Source organism: Brachyhypopomus gauderio, unplaced genomic scaffold (genome assembly GCF_052324685.1).
Source record: "Brachyhypopomus gauderio isolate BG-103 unplaced genomic scaffold, BGAUD_0.2 sc74, whole genome shotgun sequence".
Classification (NCBI taxonomy): domain Eukaryota; kingdom Metazoa; phylum Chordata; class Actinopteri; order Gymnotiformes; family Hypopomidae; genus Brachyhypopomus; species Brachyhypopomus gauderio.
The window spans coordinates 422,760-440,963 of record NW_027506895.1 but is presented as its reverse complement, the minus strand read 5'-3'; the positions used below and the strand labels follow the sequence as shown (position 1 = coordinate 440,963).

The following is an 18,204-nucleotide window of genomic DNA, read 5'->3' as shown; positions in this document are numbered from 1 at the left end:
CAATAGGGTAGCCACGCTGGACTCCACGTCACAGGCCAGCCAATAGGGTAGCCACGCTGGAATCCACGTCACAGGAGCCTTCAGCATTGTTGCTCTGCTGCCCCTGGTTGCAGGTCCCAGTGACGTCAGCGAGTTTGTTTGGCCAAGCTTTGGGGCCGACGGCACATTCCTGCCCCCCCCCCCCCCCCCCGCCTGTTCACACACAACCCACGGCACGGAATGGGGCGGCACCTTTAACGGTGAGCCTCTCGCCGTGGTTGGGCAGGCGATGACGTCTGTGAGCTACGTGACGGCAACTGCTCTGTGTCGCTCGCATGAATGATGGGGTGTGTGTGTGTATTCGCATCTGATTTGTACGGGTTTGGACCCGGTCGGAGCCGCAGCGCCTGCGTTGACGAGGCTCTCGGCTCGGGGATAAAGGCGTCTTTGATGGCAATTGATTCAGGGAAAAAGTGAACGCCTGCACCAACAGAGAGGTTTAATTCAGCTCTGACCGAGACACACAGACAAATCGGTGTGAAGAGTGAGTGATTTGTGTAAACAAATGACCTGATGGCCTTAGCACTACTGTGTGTGTCTGTGTGTTAGAGTGAGAGGGAGAGAGAAAAAGTGACAGATGATATTTAAACCTAATTAAACAAATGATGTTATGGCAGGAACTATGTAGGAGCCTTGGCTTTGATGTTCTACTTATACGCTGTTCTCAGTGGAGCTGTAGCAGTGGCTGGTGGACACAGGCCTCAGGTTACGGTCCAGCACCCGCCCCACAATCCTCTGCTCTATATCTTTCCCTCTCCCTCTTCTTTTGATGTCGTGTTTTCTGATATGTGATCCGGGTCACATATTTCACAAAAGCACTTTGTGACGAGGCGATGTTTGTAAGCACACATCTATGTGTGTGTGTGTTTGTAGTCCAGCCGTATTTTCTTGTGTCACTGCTGGCCATTCTGGAACTTTCTGAGATAACATCCCCCCCAAGCTGAAATCAACAGGCGGTGCTGTGAGACCTCCATGCCCGACTCCCCTCTTACTCCTCACTGCAGACACTGAGACCAGTGTGAAGGTGCCAGACCTCCCCCGAACCTCAGCTCTCCTCTCCCCAACACTCGAGCCACATCTCACTTTGTTCTCTGTATGCCGAGAGTGCCGATCTCCAAAGGAGACAGAGTCGATCTCAGAAGGAAGCCTGAGTCAGGTTCTGTTTATGTTTAGTCTTGTTATGATGCTAGACTCTGGGGAACAGAGCACTGTGGGAATGCTACTTCAAGCAACCCCGGGAGTAAATATGGAGGATTTGGCAACTACAGGTGCTTCAAAACCCAACATCTAGACCAGCACCCAAACGACCAGCAGCTCAGCGTTCCAACGTCCACAAACGGCAACTGCCGTCACAACTAGAGAGTGACGAGGTTCAACATGAGCGCTACGGCAAAGAGCCATGACGACAGCCCATCATCAATATCTCCACACCTCAGAAGTTGCACCAAGACCTGCACCCTGCTCATCGCAGACAAGTTAGCTAGAACTGCAAAAAAAGGTGTGGTGAAGGAACTTAAGTACCTGCCCACACCGGAGACCTTGGAGACTCTGGCTTGGGCTGCTCATCTGAAGAGTTACACGAGAGAAGTAGAAGCCAGCAGAATAAACGTCCCACAGGCCACCGTAGTGTTCTCTCAGTCGCAGGGTAACACCATGAGAACAGACCCAGTTGGACACTGAGCAATACTAGAAAAGCATAAGGAAGAAAGAGACATCACACAGCAACAATGCCCAGTGGCTACTGAACCTGAGAGGAGACCACAGCAACCTGGTCCATTAACCATTCTTCTAGCAGACATCCAGGAATGGGTCATACACACATCATACCACACACACACACACAGCCTACAGATGTGCAAGATTTTAATGCTTGCACCAATGGTTTGTGAGGGCTTCAAGACATTGTCAGGAGGAATGTACATGCCCTTTGACCCCTGGTTGTCAGGATGTAGGGTCAGAGTTCAGCAACACGCAGCTGATTCCACACACACTGTCTGCTCACACCATGGTGTGCAAAACAGTTGCCTGTGCCATGCTGACCCACTGAGAGCTGGAGCTCCTCACATGTAGATGGAAGAAACACTTGAGCTACAGATACACAGGAAATGTCTAAACAGACCTGTTCACTCATGTTCACACACTTCCACTGCTGATGGGTCTAGGGTCTAATGTAAAGACCCAGGATGTGACTGGAACATGAATTTTATTTTATTTAATAGAGCTCTCTGTATATCCTTCTTTCTCTCTCTCTCTCTCTCTCTCTCTCACTCTCTCTCTCACACACACACGCACATGTACCCAAAGCCCCTGTTTGCATGCTTTTCACACGTCTTTGGCATAATGGGAAATGTTTTTAGGTTTGAAATGTAGCGTGTGCATTTCAATATACAAGAGTCTTGTTCAGAAGAGGAAATAAAGTGTCAAATAAATATGACAGGTGAATGAAAGCAATATACAGTAATACAGCAATATGACAGGTGAATGACAATGAGCAGTATGACCGGTATGGATATGGATATGGATATGGGAAACCTTTCTGCACCTTCCAATTTTTAAGCACACCTGTCACACACACTAACCCTCACACGCACGTGCAGGAACACAACCGTTACACACAGTCACCCGCACACGCACGCACACATCTGCACGGTGACGTTCTGACTCTGAAGCCCACAGACGGGCACGCGCTGGGTGTGTGCGTCTCATCCAGCTGCGGTGTGTACTGCGTAGGAGTGTGTGTGTCTCAACCACCTGTAGCCTGTGTGGGCAGGCGTGCGTGTGTCTCTGACCCTCGGCTGGTGGAAAGTGTTGACAATGGCTGGGCCGTCGCCAGTCCACCTGAGGGCGAGGACCTCCCCGCTGTTCTCTCGCCCACGCGCACACTCACGTGTACACACACACACACACACACACACACACACACATGCTGCCCCTCCTTCCTGTCTTGGTGTGGTGTCAGAAGGCATGTGCACACATCCTGCTTTTGTGGGAGAGGAATTTTTGGAATTCCGATTTTCGGTGCCGCCCTCAATCTCTTCGGGGTCTGTAACACAGGGCACCTGACAACCGGGCTCTGGGGGGGCCTTCCCCTTTGCCAAGGCCGGGCCTGTTTATGTATAAAGGCTTACATCTCTGGTTCTGACCACACACACACACGCACATATGCACACGTGTCAGTTAAACCCTGACTCATCTAGTAGGGTACACGCACACGCCCAAAAACACACGAAACACAAGCACTTGTCCTCTATGCTACATTAATGTGGACGGGCACCTGTTGCCTACCCAGCTAGCAGTTCGCACACGCACGCATGCACAGGTGTATGGACACACACACCTACGCCCCCGCTGTTCAGGTTGGGCTTCACTCTTCCCCTCCTCTTCAGCGCCACATTCATGTCTGTTCCTCTCGGATCGCTGTGTAACGGCAGTAAGGTCCCAGCAAGCATTCAGTAATGGACATAACACATAGGGACAAGCATTCAGTACTAGACAAGCATTCAGTAGCAGACAAGCATTCAGTAGCAGACAAGCATTCAGTTGCAGACAAACTTTCAGTAGCAGACAAGCATTCAGTAGCAGACAAGCATTCAGTAGCAGACAAGCATTCAGTAGCAGACAAGCATTCAGTAGCAGACAAGCTTTCAGTAGCAGACAAGCATTCAGTAGCAGACAAGCATTCAGTAGCAGACAAGCATTCAGTAGCAGACAAGCATTCAGTAGCAGACAAGCTTTCAGTAGCAGACAAGCATTCAGTAGCAGACAAGCATTCAGTAGCAGACAAGCTTTCAGTAGTAGACAAGCTTTCAGTAGCAGACAAGCATTCAGTAGCAGACAAGCATTCAGTATCAGACAAACATTCAGTAGCAGACAAGCATTCAGTAGCAGACAAACATTTAGTAGCAGACAAACTTTCAGTAGCAGACAAGCATTCAGTAGCAGAAAAACTTTCAGTAGCAGACAAGCATTCAGTAGCAGACAAGCATTCAGTAGCAGACAAACTTTCAGTAGCAGACAAGCATTCAGTAGCAGACAAGCATTCAGTAGCAGACAAGCTTTCAGTAGCAGACAAGCATTCAGTAGCAGACAAGCTTTCAGTAGTAGACAAGCTTTCAGTAGCAGACAAGCATTCAGTAGCAGACAAGCATTCAGTAGCAGACAAGCTTTCAGTAGCAGACAAGCATTCAGTAGCAGACAAGCATTCAGTAGCAGACAAGCATTCAGTAGCAGACAAGCTTTCAGTAGTAGACAAGCTTTCAGTAGCAGACAAGCATTCAGTAGCAGACAAGCATTCAGTAGCAGACAAACATTCAGTAGCAGACAAGCATTCAGTAGCAGACAAACATTTAGTAGCAGACAAACTTTCAGTAGCAGACAAGCATTCAGTAGCAGACAAACTTTCAGTAGTAGACAAGCATTCAGTAGCAGACAAGCATTCAATAGCACACAAGCTTTCAGTAGCAGACAAACATTCAGTAGCAGACAAACTTTCAGTAGCAGACAAGCTTTCAGTAGCAGACAAGCATTCAGTAGCAGACAAGCTTTCAGTAGCAGAAAAGCTTTGAGAAAGTATAGCAGTGCTCCTTAGCTGTCACCTTTTTCTCCCTGAGGTCACACTCACCTGGAGAGATGTGGCACCTCAACACCTGCTCTGCCAGTTCTGTTAAGCACTGACCCTAGTTTCATAACTCATATTAGAAGTGATTTTTATAGTGCAATGCTAAGTATTCCTCCATTAGACAGACTGAACACAATAATGTAGTTATAGGACATTGCTGGAGTTCTTACGTGTGGTGTTAAACCAAATAAAGGTAGCGTAAGATCATACTAGTTCTTTAGATTATTTGGAATCATACTAACACATTCAGACCTACAATTTCGATCATGCTATCATAGTCAGACCTAATGTCTGATCATGCTAACACAGTGAGGCATATAATCTGATCATGCTATCACATCCTGCTGGATAACCGTGTGGTTGACACAATTAGTGCTTGAAAGACAAGACACAGAGTGTCTCAGCTCTTTCTCTGTGAGATCTTTGTCTGAGAGGTCTTCCTCCCCTGAGAGGTCTTTGTTCTCTGCAAGGTCTTTGTCTCCTGTGAGGTATTCTTCCTCTGTGAGGTCTTCATTCTCTGTGAGGTCTTTGTTATCTGTGAGGTCTTTTCCCCCTGCGAGGTCTCCTTCTTCTGTGAGGTCTTCATCCCCTGCGAGGTCTTCTTTCTCTGCAAGGTCTTCTTCCTCTGTGAGGTCTTCAGTCTCTGTGAGATATTCGTCCTCTGCAAGGTCTTCGTTCTCTGCGAGGAGGTGCAGCTTTAAAGCCCTACACACACGACAATGGGATTGTGAAGTCTTCCCAGCCACAATATGGGAACCAGCCAGTTTCCTGAAAAGCGTAAATGCGTGTGAGAGATTCTATCTGGCAGCGTGTGTGTTTAGAATTTGTCGAAAACCTGTCGAGTTGTTTATGGGGATTTTCTCCTGCATCTGCATCACTACTTCCTAATACAAAGGAAAAGCCTTCCTCAGGGGGAGCTCCCTCCCCGGCTCAGTTCTTCCACTATAACACACATGTTTTTGGACTGCTGCAGAACACAGCACACAGCAACAACTCCTTTGTTGAGTGAATGATGGTTTAGGATCCGTTCTTTTAAAATATGCATATAGTTAGCTTCTACCAAATTGTGTGTGTGTGTGTGTGTGTGTATGTGTCATTTGGTCATGTTTCCTTGCTCTCCTCTGTGTGCTTATGTCAGAGGGGCCTCTCTCTCTCTCTCTCTCCCTCTCCCCCCCCCCCCCCCCCATCACCCCCACTCCCCTTGCCTATAAGGTGACCTGCACCAGCTGTAATTCCCCTAAGACAGGACAGGGCTCTGTGAGTTCTACATTGATACCGGCTCTCTTTGGACTGAACTCTGCAGTTCTACCTGTTCTTTCGTCTCCCAGTGTTTGAGAAGCGAAGCAGGTCAACAGACCACTCCGTGTACAGACCACTCTGTGTACAGACCACTCTGTGGACAGACCACTCCGTGTACAGACCACTCCGTGGACAGCCGACTGACTCTGTTTGGGGAGCCGTGAGCTGGCTTGGTTCCTCTAAGCTGTTTTATGGACTGATCGTCTCTTCATCGTTACCTGGAATCTCAATTTGTTTTTCTTTCTGGGGACCTTGGTATTTACGGGGGCTGTTCGTAATTCTCCTCGGACTGGAAGCATGGAGACAGTTCTGGGCATTGTCCTGCTAATGGCAGCTAGTGTCTGTGCCGCAGACAGAGTGAGTATGTGAAATCCACTGAGATTCCACTGTGTCTGCATTTCAGAGGTGCTGTAGGAACTCTTCATTTAGATACTTCACATTGCAACGTACGTGTGCTTAAACACCTCAGGGCTCAGGTGCTGCTTATTATCATCTCTTCCATCAAACGAGACAGATTTAATATTTCAGTTCTTATTGCCAGCATGACTGTAATTTGCAGTAATGCCTGCAGACAGAGATAAAATCACTGAAGTCCATAAATTATTGTGGGTTCTCTTAATGTGCATGATATGTTTGCAGATATTATAACCTCTGTAGATAAGACAGTATTCAGACAATGATCTTCATCAAAAAGCGCATATCTGATTATTAATATCATTTGTTTAAGAACCACACTTGGAAGACAGCTGATTCCTACCACGGACCTTTAGGGTAAAAGCAAACAGTCCTCAGGCTGAATGGCAACATGAGTTCATATAAGTTCAGGCTTCGACAGTTAAAGCCCGTGTGACTCTCTCATGAGTACATGTGGTATACTCTCAAGAGTTCAAGTGGTATACTCTCAGGAGTCCATGTGGTATACTCTCAGGAGTCCATGTGGTATACTCTCAAGAGTCTATGTGGTATACTCTCAGAAGTACATGTGGTATACTCTCAGGAGTACATGCGGTATTCGCTCTGGCCACCAGCCCGTTCAGGTATTTCTACTGCTAGTGAACACTGGTTAGCAGATTTATCGCCACACTGCACTGTGGGAGCAAGAAGAGTTTCTTTTCCCAGTCAAAACTATCACATTCCATCCAAGCAGAAGATAAAAATGTCACCTTGTATTCAATTGCAATTTCATACCACAAGAACCGGTTTACTAATTCCACACAGCCTATACATATCACTTGTCTAAACCATCCACCAATACTGAATGTCTTTTATCTGACTGGTGATTTCAGTACATTATGTCATTATGAGCTGTTCCTTCACCCGCTCTCCACCCCCCTGCTGTGCTTTGCCAGATGTCAGGAGGCTGTTCTGCACCGTGCTCCTGCCCCCCGTCCCCTCCCTCCTGTCCAGTGGGAGTAAGCTGGGTGCTGGATGAGTGTGGGTGTTGTAAGGTGTGTGCGCAACAGTTCAACCAGGACTGTGGCCCGGACAAACCTTGTGACCACATCAAGGGCCTGCACTGCCACCTAGGGGCCGGAGGAGACCCCTACCGCGGCGTCTGCCGAGGTGATGATGGACAGGGCAAGGGGGCTGTGTGCAAACGTGAATTTGAATTATTACTGTGATTAAAACATATTCAGCTCAGCATTTTAGTATTTACATTACACTGTGTGTGTTTACATTGTTGACAAATAGACGCTGTGTACACATTGAGTAATTATAAACATTAAATCTTATTGAATGTATGAATGTATGCATGTATGCGTCGTGTGTGTGCGTGTGTGTGTGTGTTTGTGTGGTGTGTGTATGTGTGTGGTGTGTATGTGATGTGTGTGTGTGTATGTGGTGTGTGTGCGATGTGTGGTGTATATTCCCTCAGCTGCCGCTCACGGTCGTCCGTGTGAGTTTGGTGGGCAGGTGGTCCAACATGGTGAGGACTTCCAACTGCGCTGTGAACACCGTTGCAGCTGTACAGACGGCGTGGTGGGCTGTGTGCCCGTCTGCCCCCAGCCGCTGCTCCTGCCCCGGGGGCACTGTGCCAGCCCGCGTCTAGAGACGCCCCCCGGGCACTGCTGCCAGAGTTGGGTGTGTGATGACGACAATCACATCAGAGAGGACACACCGCCCCCACTCCCACACTCCCACGCCAACCACATCGGCATGCTGGTATGGCCGCCCGGCGCTCGCCGAGCTAACGGAGACGCCTTCCAAGGTGAGGCTGCATGCAACTTTATCGAAAGGCAAACTGCTAAATGACATCAGGTAAACGCGATGCCTGTATCCTGTTCTGTGCAGAGTGGGCGGGGCCAGCTGTGTGGGGACTTCCCTCCCCTTCGTCCGAATGCTACCCGCAGACCACAGACTGGTCCCGGTGCTCGTCCCCCTGCGGGTTTGGCATCTCCAGCCGTGTCACCAACAGCAACCCGCGGTGCAAGCTGGTCCGGGAAACACGCCTCTGTCAGGTCCGCAAGTGTGACGTCACCCCCGTGGTCAGGGTAAGGCGGCCGTCCACGTCTGTACTGGACGGATACACACCTACGAGATACACACTTTCTGCAGATTTAGCTGCGTTTAAGCGTAAAGTCAAGGGCCAGAAAACTTGAAAATTTGGTCATTTTTGTATAAAGACATGCGCATACTGCACGTTGTAATCAAATTAAACGTAACATGTTTCCGCGTTTGTTCAGAGGGGGAAGAAATGCGTGCGGGCCGCGAGGTCGCGCGAGCCCGAGCACATCACGTTCGCCGGCTGCAGCACGGTGAGGCGCTACCGACCGCGGACGTGCGGCTCGTGCTCGGACGGCAGGTGCTGTCGGCCGTCCGAGTCACGCACGGTGCGCATGCGCTTCCGCTGCCCGGACGGCGAGAGCGTCACGCGCAACGTCATGTGGATCCGGCGCTGCCGCTGCGGCAGGAGGCACTGCGACGGCGACGAGGCGGCGCCTTCCGTTAGCCTTCGCAACGACGTACACACGTTCTCCCGCTGATCGCGCGAGCGCGCGCAATGGCCGCGCGCACTCAGAATCGCCTTCACTCCCTAAGACAAACGAAAAGAGTGCTCTGCAAGGCAGAAGACACACTCACTTCCCCCCACTGTCGTTCCTAAGACCTCTCGCCATCTTCGTATCTCCTGGTAGACTTGCGTGCAGAACGTTACAGAGTTTACACTTCATACTTAAGCTGCCTCACAAAGGGGTGCTTCTCCCCTGCTTAACTTAAGCCATCCTGAGACTGATCTCGGATCAGCCCCCAGGCCCTCCAGAGAGACTCTGACAGAGACATGCTGACTCCAGTGAGTCCCTCGAACTGAACACACTTGTTGATCCATTGGACTTCTGGTTGTCAGTTCTGGGCTCCTCTTGGGCCTTTCTAAACCCAAACCTGCATGTTTTGTAATTAAATATTATACAAGAAGGTTTGTCTTATTTATTCTCTGCTCCCGACTTCCGCATTTTTCTTAATAAATAATGACTTCCTGTCGTAGTCGGCAGGTAATGATGAAATGCACTATGTCCCTTCAACCAAAGAACTGAGACTATTGGGGGTCATGGACGTAACTCCAGGCACAGTTTGGTCTTCCATAACATTCATGTTTATGACACAAGGTGGGTCCACCCGAGACAGATTCTGACAGGTTAGTCAGAATTCCAGAAGAACCACTTCCAGAAGATTCCAGAAGATACATGTTCACCCTTCTCATTAAGCTAATACATCTGTCAGTTCTCTGCTGTCCTAATATGCAGTTTCACTTAAAACCTACAGGAGTATAGATATTTTCAAAGACAACGTACTTTGTTATGTACAAGGTTGAGTTATCTGTAAAGAAGACTGTATTAGATTCGCATTTGTGTTTTTTGACTAGATGCAGTAGACAGGCTTCACTCTTAGTGGAGTGGGTGTGTTTCTGAAGAGACAGCTCCTTTTTACGGGGCGTGCGTTACACTCTCTCTCAGTTTATGTACTTCCTGTGTTTGCCATGAATGATTTTGATCTTCTGTGTCAATGTTCGATACAGTATATTAAATGTACTATTGAAAGGAAAGCGTCTGTTTGTTTTATGTGTCTAATAGAGTTGATAGTAAGATAGAAAGTGAATTAAAGTTTCGCACGGCTGCCCATTTCGGATTCTCGTGTCTTCTTCCTCCCTCTGCACACAATGCAACTCGGCGGCACAAACTCACAACCTGCTCCGAAATTCCAGACAGTTCTCCCCCTCTCCTTTCTCTTCATACCATTTCACTCAGGCATGTGCTCCATACACATGCAGACACACACACACACACACAAACAACTAAGCATAGACTAGCCATATCACACCTACGTACCACAGCACTCGCAGGAAGTCAGGCTATGTCGCAGGAGCTGAGGGTGCAGACCTAGCCAGAATAGGTCTGATTTCAAGGTGAAAACATTATTTGACCGGATGCATGAATCAGGTTCTCCTTCCGTCTCAGGATTCCAGGGTGCTTCATGTGGGCACTTGTGTGTAGCGACTCAGACTACACAGAAAATCAGAATAAAATACTATTATATAAAATATGAAGAATGTATGCAGAATTCAATTGAGTTATGCAAAAAGCAATGTTTACTAGTAATGTTAAAAAGCAAAGATAATTATCAACTGGAAGTTGGGCCATGGTGTGTAAAGCTATCTCCATGACCACAGCCATACAATCCTCTTGCTAGCGTCACGCGTGAGGTAAATTGCATGTATGTTTTCTGTATTTGCCCTGAGCCCCCCGTGAACCTAAAGGTCTCACATGTTTGCAGAACTTGCAAACTTCCCACAGTGTCCCTTGGTGACCACAAGCACTTGACAAATGGCCATGACAGTGAGGCAGAGTGTGGGGCGGAATTAGGGGTGGAGTCAGGGGCGGAGTCAGGGGCGGGGACAGGAAGGCGATCCTCCTGTCTGCTGGTTTGGAGTCGCCCTCTAGCGAAACACACGTGCCCTGCTGGAGTGCGGATGGGCAGCCTGTGTTGGACTAATTTCAGGCTAATGGATGGCTGACCTAGATTTCAGATGCGCAGTTTGAATGGAGAACGGTGGGAGATATGGGGAGAGGTTTACTAATGATAAATGTTTGGCCTGCATTATGTTCTGAACATGTATACTTGGCAATCCATTCGAGGGAATAGTAATTTTATTTAGGGAATGTTCTGCATAGGCCAAAATCATTTATTTTCTTTTTAAAATAAGAATGCATTGAAACGTTTGCTTTATCGCCGAAAATATTTTATTGGTAGTATAATAAATCATCCCACATTCCGTTATGCTATCAGTAAACCATTTAACTCCCATTTCTTGAAGTTCTTGCAGAATACGAACCCCAGATTTTTTGTAATATCTAAGAAAAAAATATATAAAAAGTTTAATTTGTCTGTGCGCATTCAGAGAGCCATGAGAGAGTGCAACCAGACATCATTTCAGAATAGACAGATATCGAGTAAATCATTCTAATAATTATTTTGAGTCGGGGTAAAGAGAATACACAGCAAAAAATGCTTTCCTGTGTGGCTAATAGGGTTAGAAAACATAAGGGACCGAAATTAAAATATATGTAGGCCTAAAATCCTTTAGAATGAATCAACAAACAAGAAAATATATAATACACCGAATAAGTCATTGATTACGAAACAGAATAAAGTGTCAATAACTCTGCATGCCAAAAGTGCACTTGGAGACTGAAAACGGTCACGTCCTAAATCGAGTTATGTCCGTGTGGTATGACGCGCAGCCTACACTCAATGAATCTGTGCTGCACCCTAGTGGAAGTCTTGAGAGAACAGACCTTGTGCAGCACGCGAGTGTGTGCAAACGTTCTGAACAGACTCGAATGCAAATATTCTTGTAGAATATATTTAAAATATTTAGAATATGTTAAAAGTCTTTTTTTCCACATTGCTACTGTTACTGACCTATAAGTGTATTCTGGCTTAAAGTTTGCCCGATGTGAAGAGAAACCCCTACTTCGTTTAATGTTTGCTTTATAGATTACATGAGTCGGTGAAGTTGTATATAGCCTACTAAAGCTTATATTATTTTAATGATACCAGAAGTCCAGAGAGGAGCACACAGATGTACCGGGATCTAGTGAAAACGTCCAAGTCTGATAAAAAAAGGCACTATGTTCAGGATACTCTGAGTTTATCCGGACAATATCATGATAAAAATGCTTGGACAAGATTAAAATGTACAATCGTGTACCACGCCCCCCCATCCAAATTTCACTGGCCACACAGTCTACAACTCCATTGCGTCACGGTGCAACGCTATAAATGACGCCACACAACGCAGGTCGTGTTCAGAGTTGCTCAAACAGTCTCGCGGCGTTGATGTTCGGGGGGGAAAAACCGCATTTATTCAACGATTTAACGATATCTAGACTAAGGTAGCCGTTCGTTTTAACCCTCTGATGATGAGTATAATTCTGTTAACTAAAGCGACTGGCTTGCAGCACCGCAGTTCAGTCTCGTGATCTGTCGTAAATTAAATTTGTGTTAGTTTGACTGTTATTGCGGACGTTATTGCGATCGTTAGAAAATTGTTATTAGCGTCTTCCCTTCGGACAGTTTATCACTTCGTGGCAAAACTAACAAAAGTTAAAGGTGAGTGGCTACCTCATCCTGTTTTTGATATCGTTCTCGTTTTCACGTATAGAGTTTAGAACGAAGTTCAAGATGTAAGTCAGACTTCTGTATTTCTGTAGGTTTATATACTCAGTAGTATTCGCTTTGTAGCAGACAGACGCAGAGTACCTTGGCGGCGGTAATAAATAATTTAATAATAAAATAAATTATAATAAAACAATAACTCTTAAGTTGCTATATGGGCGGGGGTGGGCTGGGGGTGGTAGTGTCTATTAATGTAACATCATTGGATTATAGTTATTGTAGTTTTGTCCGTAGTTGGTTATTGTTTTTCTTTGTGACTGTAATGCGTCGCCCCCTCCAACTAAACACATAAATAAACGTCCTGCACTGTTTATCTGCCTTCACAGTAATCTCATCATTCTGTGTCTGGACGTTTTAAATGCCCAGAGAAAGTACAGCGACCATTAATGATGAGCCAGTTTTGGAAACCGTGACCATCTGTCTAAAAGTTAATGACGTTGTCTAGGGTTGGACCGCGAACAGAAACACAAACGGATCGCTTGATTGTTTCACTTACAGTAGTCCAGAAAATTGTTTAAATATGAAGGCTGGCAGCATGCAAAATCTTGTTTTGAGTCTGTAATTTCTATCCGAAACCTCATTAATCACTTGGACCTACCATTCGGATTAAAGAACTATTTTATATCGGTCAATTCCACAATCTGTAGAGGTATGGAGTATTTTTACAACTGTGTATGATCACTGATGGTGACCAACATTAAGCTTGACTGGCCACACTAAGCTTCCCCCAGCTCTTTCACTCGACCGCACAGTTGAGTTAATTTGACAAATGTTTACATATCAGATTACATATGATCTGATGAGAGACCCATTCATATCAAGCCTTAATCTAGGTATGCCATAAATTAACATGATCAAGGCTGCCTTCTTGTAGCTGTCTGCAGCCACTAACATAAATATTACTAAACGTACAGGTTTATTCATTTATGCAGGCTAATAGGTGTATGGAGGTTTTGTGTACAGTGCCCTAGAGAAGAGTAATAGGTGTGTATCTCCGTAAAACGCCTGGTTCTGTGTCTGTAAAGCATACAAAAGGTGGGCTACAATAATCTACTACTACACCTGCACCTTGAGTACTGGTTTTTTGGAGAGGTAAAAAAAAACTTAATGTGATTATACAGGTTCTTTAACGATGGGTGGATGGACAGACAGACAGACAGACAGATGGACAGACACACAGACAGACGAGTATACTGCCTAAGCTGCTTCAGTTTAAGTCTCCCAACCCCCCAGCATAGTAAAACGGATCCATTGAACCATAATCTTGTACATCATCACTAATTTGCCTACAGCGAGCCGTCATGTCACCTCATGGATGCTACTGTCCACGTAGAGTCAGAACTCAAATTAGCTCTTGGAGCGTCCCGGCCTGATCCGCTCGTGGGCCAGCACCGTTGGGGTGGCACACCCGTCCGCCGTCACCCGTCCCTCCGTACTAACCCCTGACCCCCGTGACCTTCGACCTTCCACAGGCATGGTGAACAGCCAGGCGGCGGGCGGCGGGTGCACGCCCCCCCGGGCCTGCGCGGGCTGCGGCGGCCGCATCTCCGACCGCTTCCTGCTCTTCTCCATGGAGCGGTACTGGCACACGCGTTGCCTGAAGTGTTCTTGCTGCCAGGCCCAGCTGGGCGAGATCGGCACCACCTGCTACAGCAAAGGGGGCATGATCCTCTGCAGGAACGACTACATCAGGTCAGACGTGCCCGACATCACGCACAACATCATCGTGGGGCGGCGGGGGGGGGGGGGGGGGGGGGGATTCCTCTACTCCCACCCAGACGTGGGATTATGATGTAGCCTACTGTATTGTGGTTGATTACGATGTACAACAATTTTGACACATTGCCGTGTATTTTAGCCAGAACTGAGAAAGTTGAAACACACTTCTAGCGAAAGCCTAAGCACTTTTGTGAGATTGTGGATTTTTCCACCCATCTAAGTGCAGGGAAATGTGTCCAAAATATTTGCTCTATTCCAACAGATTCTAGGTTAAAAATGACTGGAGTATTCCTTTAATACGTCGTTACGAGTTTTCTAGGGGGATAGTTCTGGTGATTTGGACTTAAGATTAGTGAAAGGTCCATAAAGCACGACGCAGTAGCGGCGGGTGAATCCAGAGACCCTCCTCTCTGCACCTCCGCCTCTACCCGCGTGGTTTCAGCCTGACGAGGATTAGACACTTCCCTAAATCCAATTAGACCTTCCCCGTCCTTCTCCACCACTTTCGGAACTGAGGCTGCAGTACATTAAAGGCTCACCGTGCTTAATACAAGGACGGGGGGGGGAGAACCGGAGGGTACGTCTGCGTCGGGCGTCTGATTTACAATGCAAACGAATCGGCTGAAGTTGCAGTGCGGTGAGCTAGCCTTGCTCGGCCGGACCTGCCGCACTAGCTGGGATCTGCGACAGGCTCGTTTCCGTACTCCGGTGCGCGCTCCGAGATGTTCCGCGTGCTCTCTGACGTAGAGCCGAACACGACGCGCGGGAGACGTCGCTGCGGCTTCAAAGCCCGGCGGGAAGATCATGTGATGCGGCGAGTTTTGATCTGACAAGGCTGGTGTGCCTAATGACGTGGTCATTATGTGTGAGCCATCTTGCTGGTGGTATTTAAATCAGAGATGATGTAGCCCTTGAATATAATGATATGCTCCAGCTAACGTGTGTGTGTGTGTGTGTGTGTGTGTGTGTGTGTGTGTGTGTGTGTGTTTCAGGTTGTTTGGGCATACGGGAGCATGCAGTGCATGTGGACAGTCCATTCCTGCCAGTGAAATGGTTATGAAAGCACAGGGCAACGTCTACCACCTCAAGGTTAGCCCCGTGGCTTCCCTGTTAGCACATTGTCAGAAAACATGTTTATGACATCCACCTCTCTGTTCCGATGTAATAACGTAACAGCAGCAGGGCAAAGGTGTGCAGAACCTCCCGGAGCAGACCAAGCTCCAACACATGCTCGTTAGGAACGTGCCAGAAAAACAGAAATGTTCTTGTAAGTTCATGGTGAGGGGCTCTGCCCAGACTGGTCTATGGAAGGGGGATTTCCCGCCTCTGCCCTGGAGTCCTCCGCTGTAATTTTGAGGAAGTGAGAGCAAGTGGTTGAGTGTTAATGGGCAGGATTCCTGTGGTTTTACTACTGAGCACATCATGCTTAAAGAAATGCAGTCTGACATCTGATAAGGGAGCAATAGCTGATGAATGTTTCCAGAACTGCTTAAACACTTTTGTGCATTGGAAATGAACAAGATAGCTATGCTATTCACGGCTTCTGAATTCTCCCTGTTGGGGTTTATTGGCCATTTATAAAGTGCACATCTTTCATGGGTGAAGTGTGCGTGTAAGTACCAAGACCCCTAGAATGATCAGAACCAAGACCCCTAGAATGATCAGATTCTCAGTGTGCTTTGTTGATTCCATCTTCTCTTTCTGTCCCAGTGTTTCTCGTGCGCGACATGCAGACACCGGCTGGTCCCTGGCGACCGGTTCCACTACGTTAACGGCACCATCTTCTGTGAACACGACCGGCCAGGAGGTGCCTCGATTGGCTCCCATTTGCAGGGCAACCCTGTGCTGCCTGACCAAAAAGTGAGTGAGAACCCTCCAGCTAGAAACCTGTTGTCTCTCTGACCTCAGAAGCCATCATTTAGAGTGAAGGCTTATGTGTCGTTGCAGTTCCTTTTCCTGAAACTTTATTGCTAAAGGGAGTTGGTGTCGACAGTGTTTGTGTTGCTGTTGTATTGTGTTGTCTGCCTTACAGCGTGCAGTAGAGTTGGCAGTGTTTGCGGGTGTATGCTGTAATCTAAAGCAATATCTTGTCTTGGCAGGTTTGTTGAAATCCTCCCCTCTTCCTCCTCATCTCTGAGAACACCCCCCCCCCCCCACGTACACACACACACACACACACACACACACACACACACACCCCTCCCGAGGAGCTCCTAACCAGCTGTCCTGCGCGTACACTTCCGGTGCACTTGTGCCCACTGGTCAACGGGTAATTAGGTCAATAGGTCACCCCGGCCTTCCCGGAGCAGCCCCTCCACAGGACCCTCCCCTTCCTTTCCCAGCGCTCCTGCCTCTGCGATCTCTTCTAGAAGCAGCAGTTTTCTGATGGTGTGCAAGACTGTTTGTGGCTAGAGGTGAACTCTGACCGACTCGGCGGAATATTTCACATTGACTACAAGGACTTCTTTTTTCCCCTTTTTGCCACTTACAGGAAAACTGAAATGAGGGGGGACCCTCCTGTTTTGCAGTGTGGAGTGTTCCAAGTGGCTTTTTCCTTACCCAGCACTAGAGTGCTTGCTCTCTCTGTACTTCAGAGTGTGTGGGTTTTGTAGCCAGTGTAAACACGGCAAGCTCCAGGCCTTTTGGACATTGTTCAGGATGTGGGGATGTAAATACACCTTTTTTATATACATATAAATATATATATATGCACATATTTAATGTTGCGGTGTTATGGTTCAATCATATGGTCAATACATAACATTTATTTAAGATGTAAAATATATACAATAAATTGCTTTAAAAAATCCTCAAATATCAGTTCAGAATAAACTCATGGTACCTTTTCTACAACGCAGATGATACTACTCATTGTTTATTGCTGTTTTTGCCTCGTGATCAGCTTCACTGTCAATGGTGCAAAACTGATTACCCCAAGGACTAGAAACAATTCAGCTTGAGCCTGGACCATTACAGAAGCAATTAAGTGTGTGTGCGCGCATGCTATTGTGTATGCGCGCGTGTGTGTGCGTGCTATCTGCGATTACTTTTGCACTTGGGAGGCTGAACTTTGCTCTGATCCCGTGTTTGAATTTAATAAAGCTTAATCTGCTGCCTAGCTAATTAAGAGAGGCTCACTGCTTTCGTTTCACTGCCTCATAACAATCGCACTCGTTAACTGTTTACCATGTCGCAATCAAAGTACACAACACAACTTTCCGCCCCTCGCGCACCCCCCTCCCCGTAGCAGCCCCCTGCCATTCCGCGCGCTATCTCTGAGCAAGTATTCTGCCTAATTTCTTTGATTCAGTATAAAACAATAGTAGCTCAAAGTCATTTTGAAGTTTTGGCTTTTACCTCGCATATTCAGATGTTATTTTTTCATTCTCGGAGGAGTTCGAGTGTTTGTTTTCTGGCGTCTCTACATACTTTTTCATATTTAGTTCAAGTTCCTAAACTGATGTCCAAGACTTGGAAATAAGCTGTGTTGCACCGAGATGCCTACAGTCATGTAGGAAAAATGAACAACGTTTTAATAGTTCGGTTGGTTATGTAAAGGCTGTGTTGATTTGCGGTGAGCACGGAAAGCAAATTCATTTGAAGCATCGTTCCCCATCAAAGTGGATGGCTTCTTCGTGTGCTTAGTTTTCAGAAGAAATTCTCCATGGTGTCAGTGTAGGTGCTCATTGTGGATCATTTATTTATTTATTCCACCTTCCATTAAAAACAATTCAGGCAAATTCATTAACGTATGCAAATGATCACGATTACAATCATCTTCATATCTGGATAAGTAAGGAAATAAAAACCTCGGCACAATTCGAGTCCCACCGTGCCGCAACTCGCACGTCAAATCC

At 47.1% G+C, this 18,204-nt stretch overlaps 2 protein-coding genes across 2 annotated transcripts; both read left to right on the top strand.

The window, feature by feature from the left end:
- The first annotated feature begins 5,888 nt into the window (after nt 1–5,888).
- Nucleotides 5,889–10,064, top strand: ccn1l2 (cellular communication network factor 1, like 2). Its single transcript, XM_076990349.1, has 5 exons — nt 5,889–6,313; nt 7,306–7,519; nt 7,833–8,165; nt 8,249–8,448; nt 8,641–10,064. Exons 1-5 carry the CDS (start codon nt 6,254–6,256, stop codon nt 8,938–8,940), a joined length of 1,107 nt encoding a protein of 368 aa, XP_076846464.1. The 5' UTR covers nt 5,889–6,253; the 3' UTR covers nt 8,941–10,064.
- Nucleotides 10,065–12,249: 2,185 nt separating this feature from the next.
- On the top strand, nt 12,250–17,465 carry LOC143491394 (LIM domain transcription factor LMO4-B). The gene is made up of 5 exons (XM_076990348.1): nt 12,250–12,562; nt 14,101–14,320; nt 15,340–15,436; nt 16,058–16,207; nt 16,447–17,465. The coding sequence occupies exons 2-5, from the start codon at nt 14,103–14,105 to the stop codon at nt 16,453–16,455; spliced, it is 474 nt and encodes a 157-aa protein (XP_076846463.1). The 5' UTR covers nt 12,250–12,562; nt 14,101–14,102; the 3' UTR covers nt 16,456–17,465.
- The last annotated feature ends 739 nt before the right edge of the window (nt 17,466–18,204 follow it).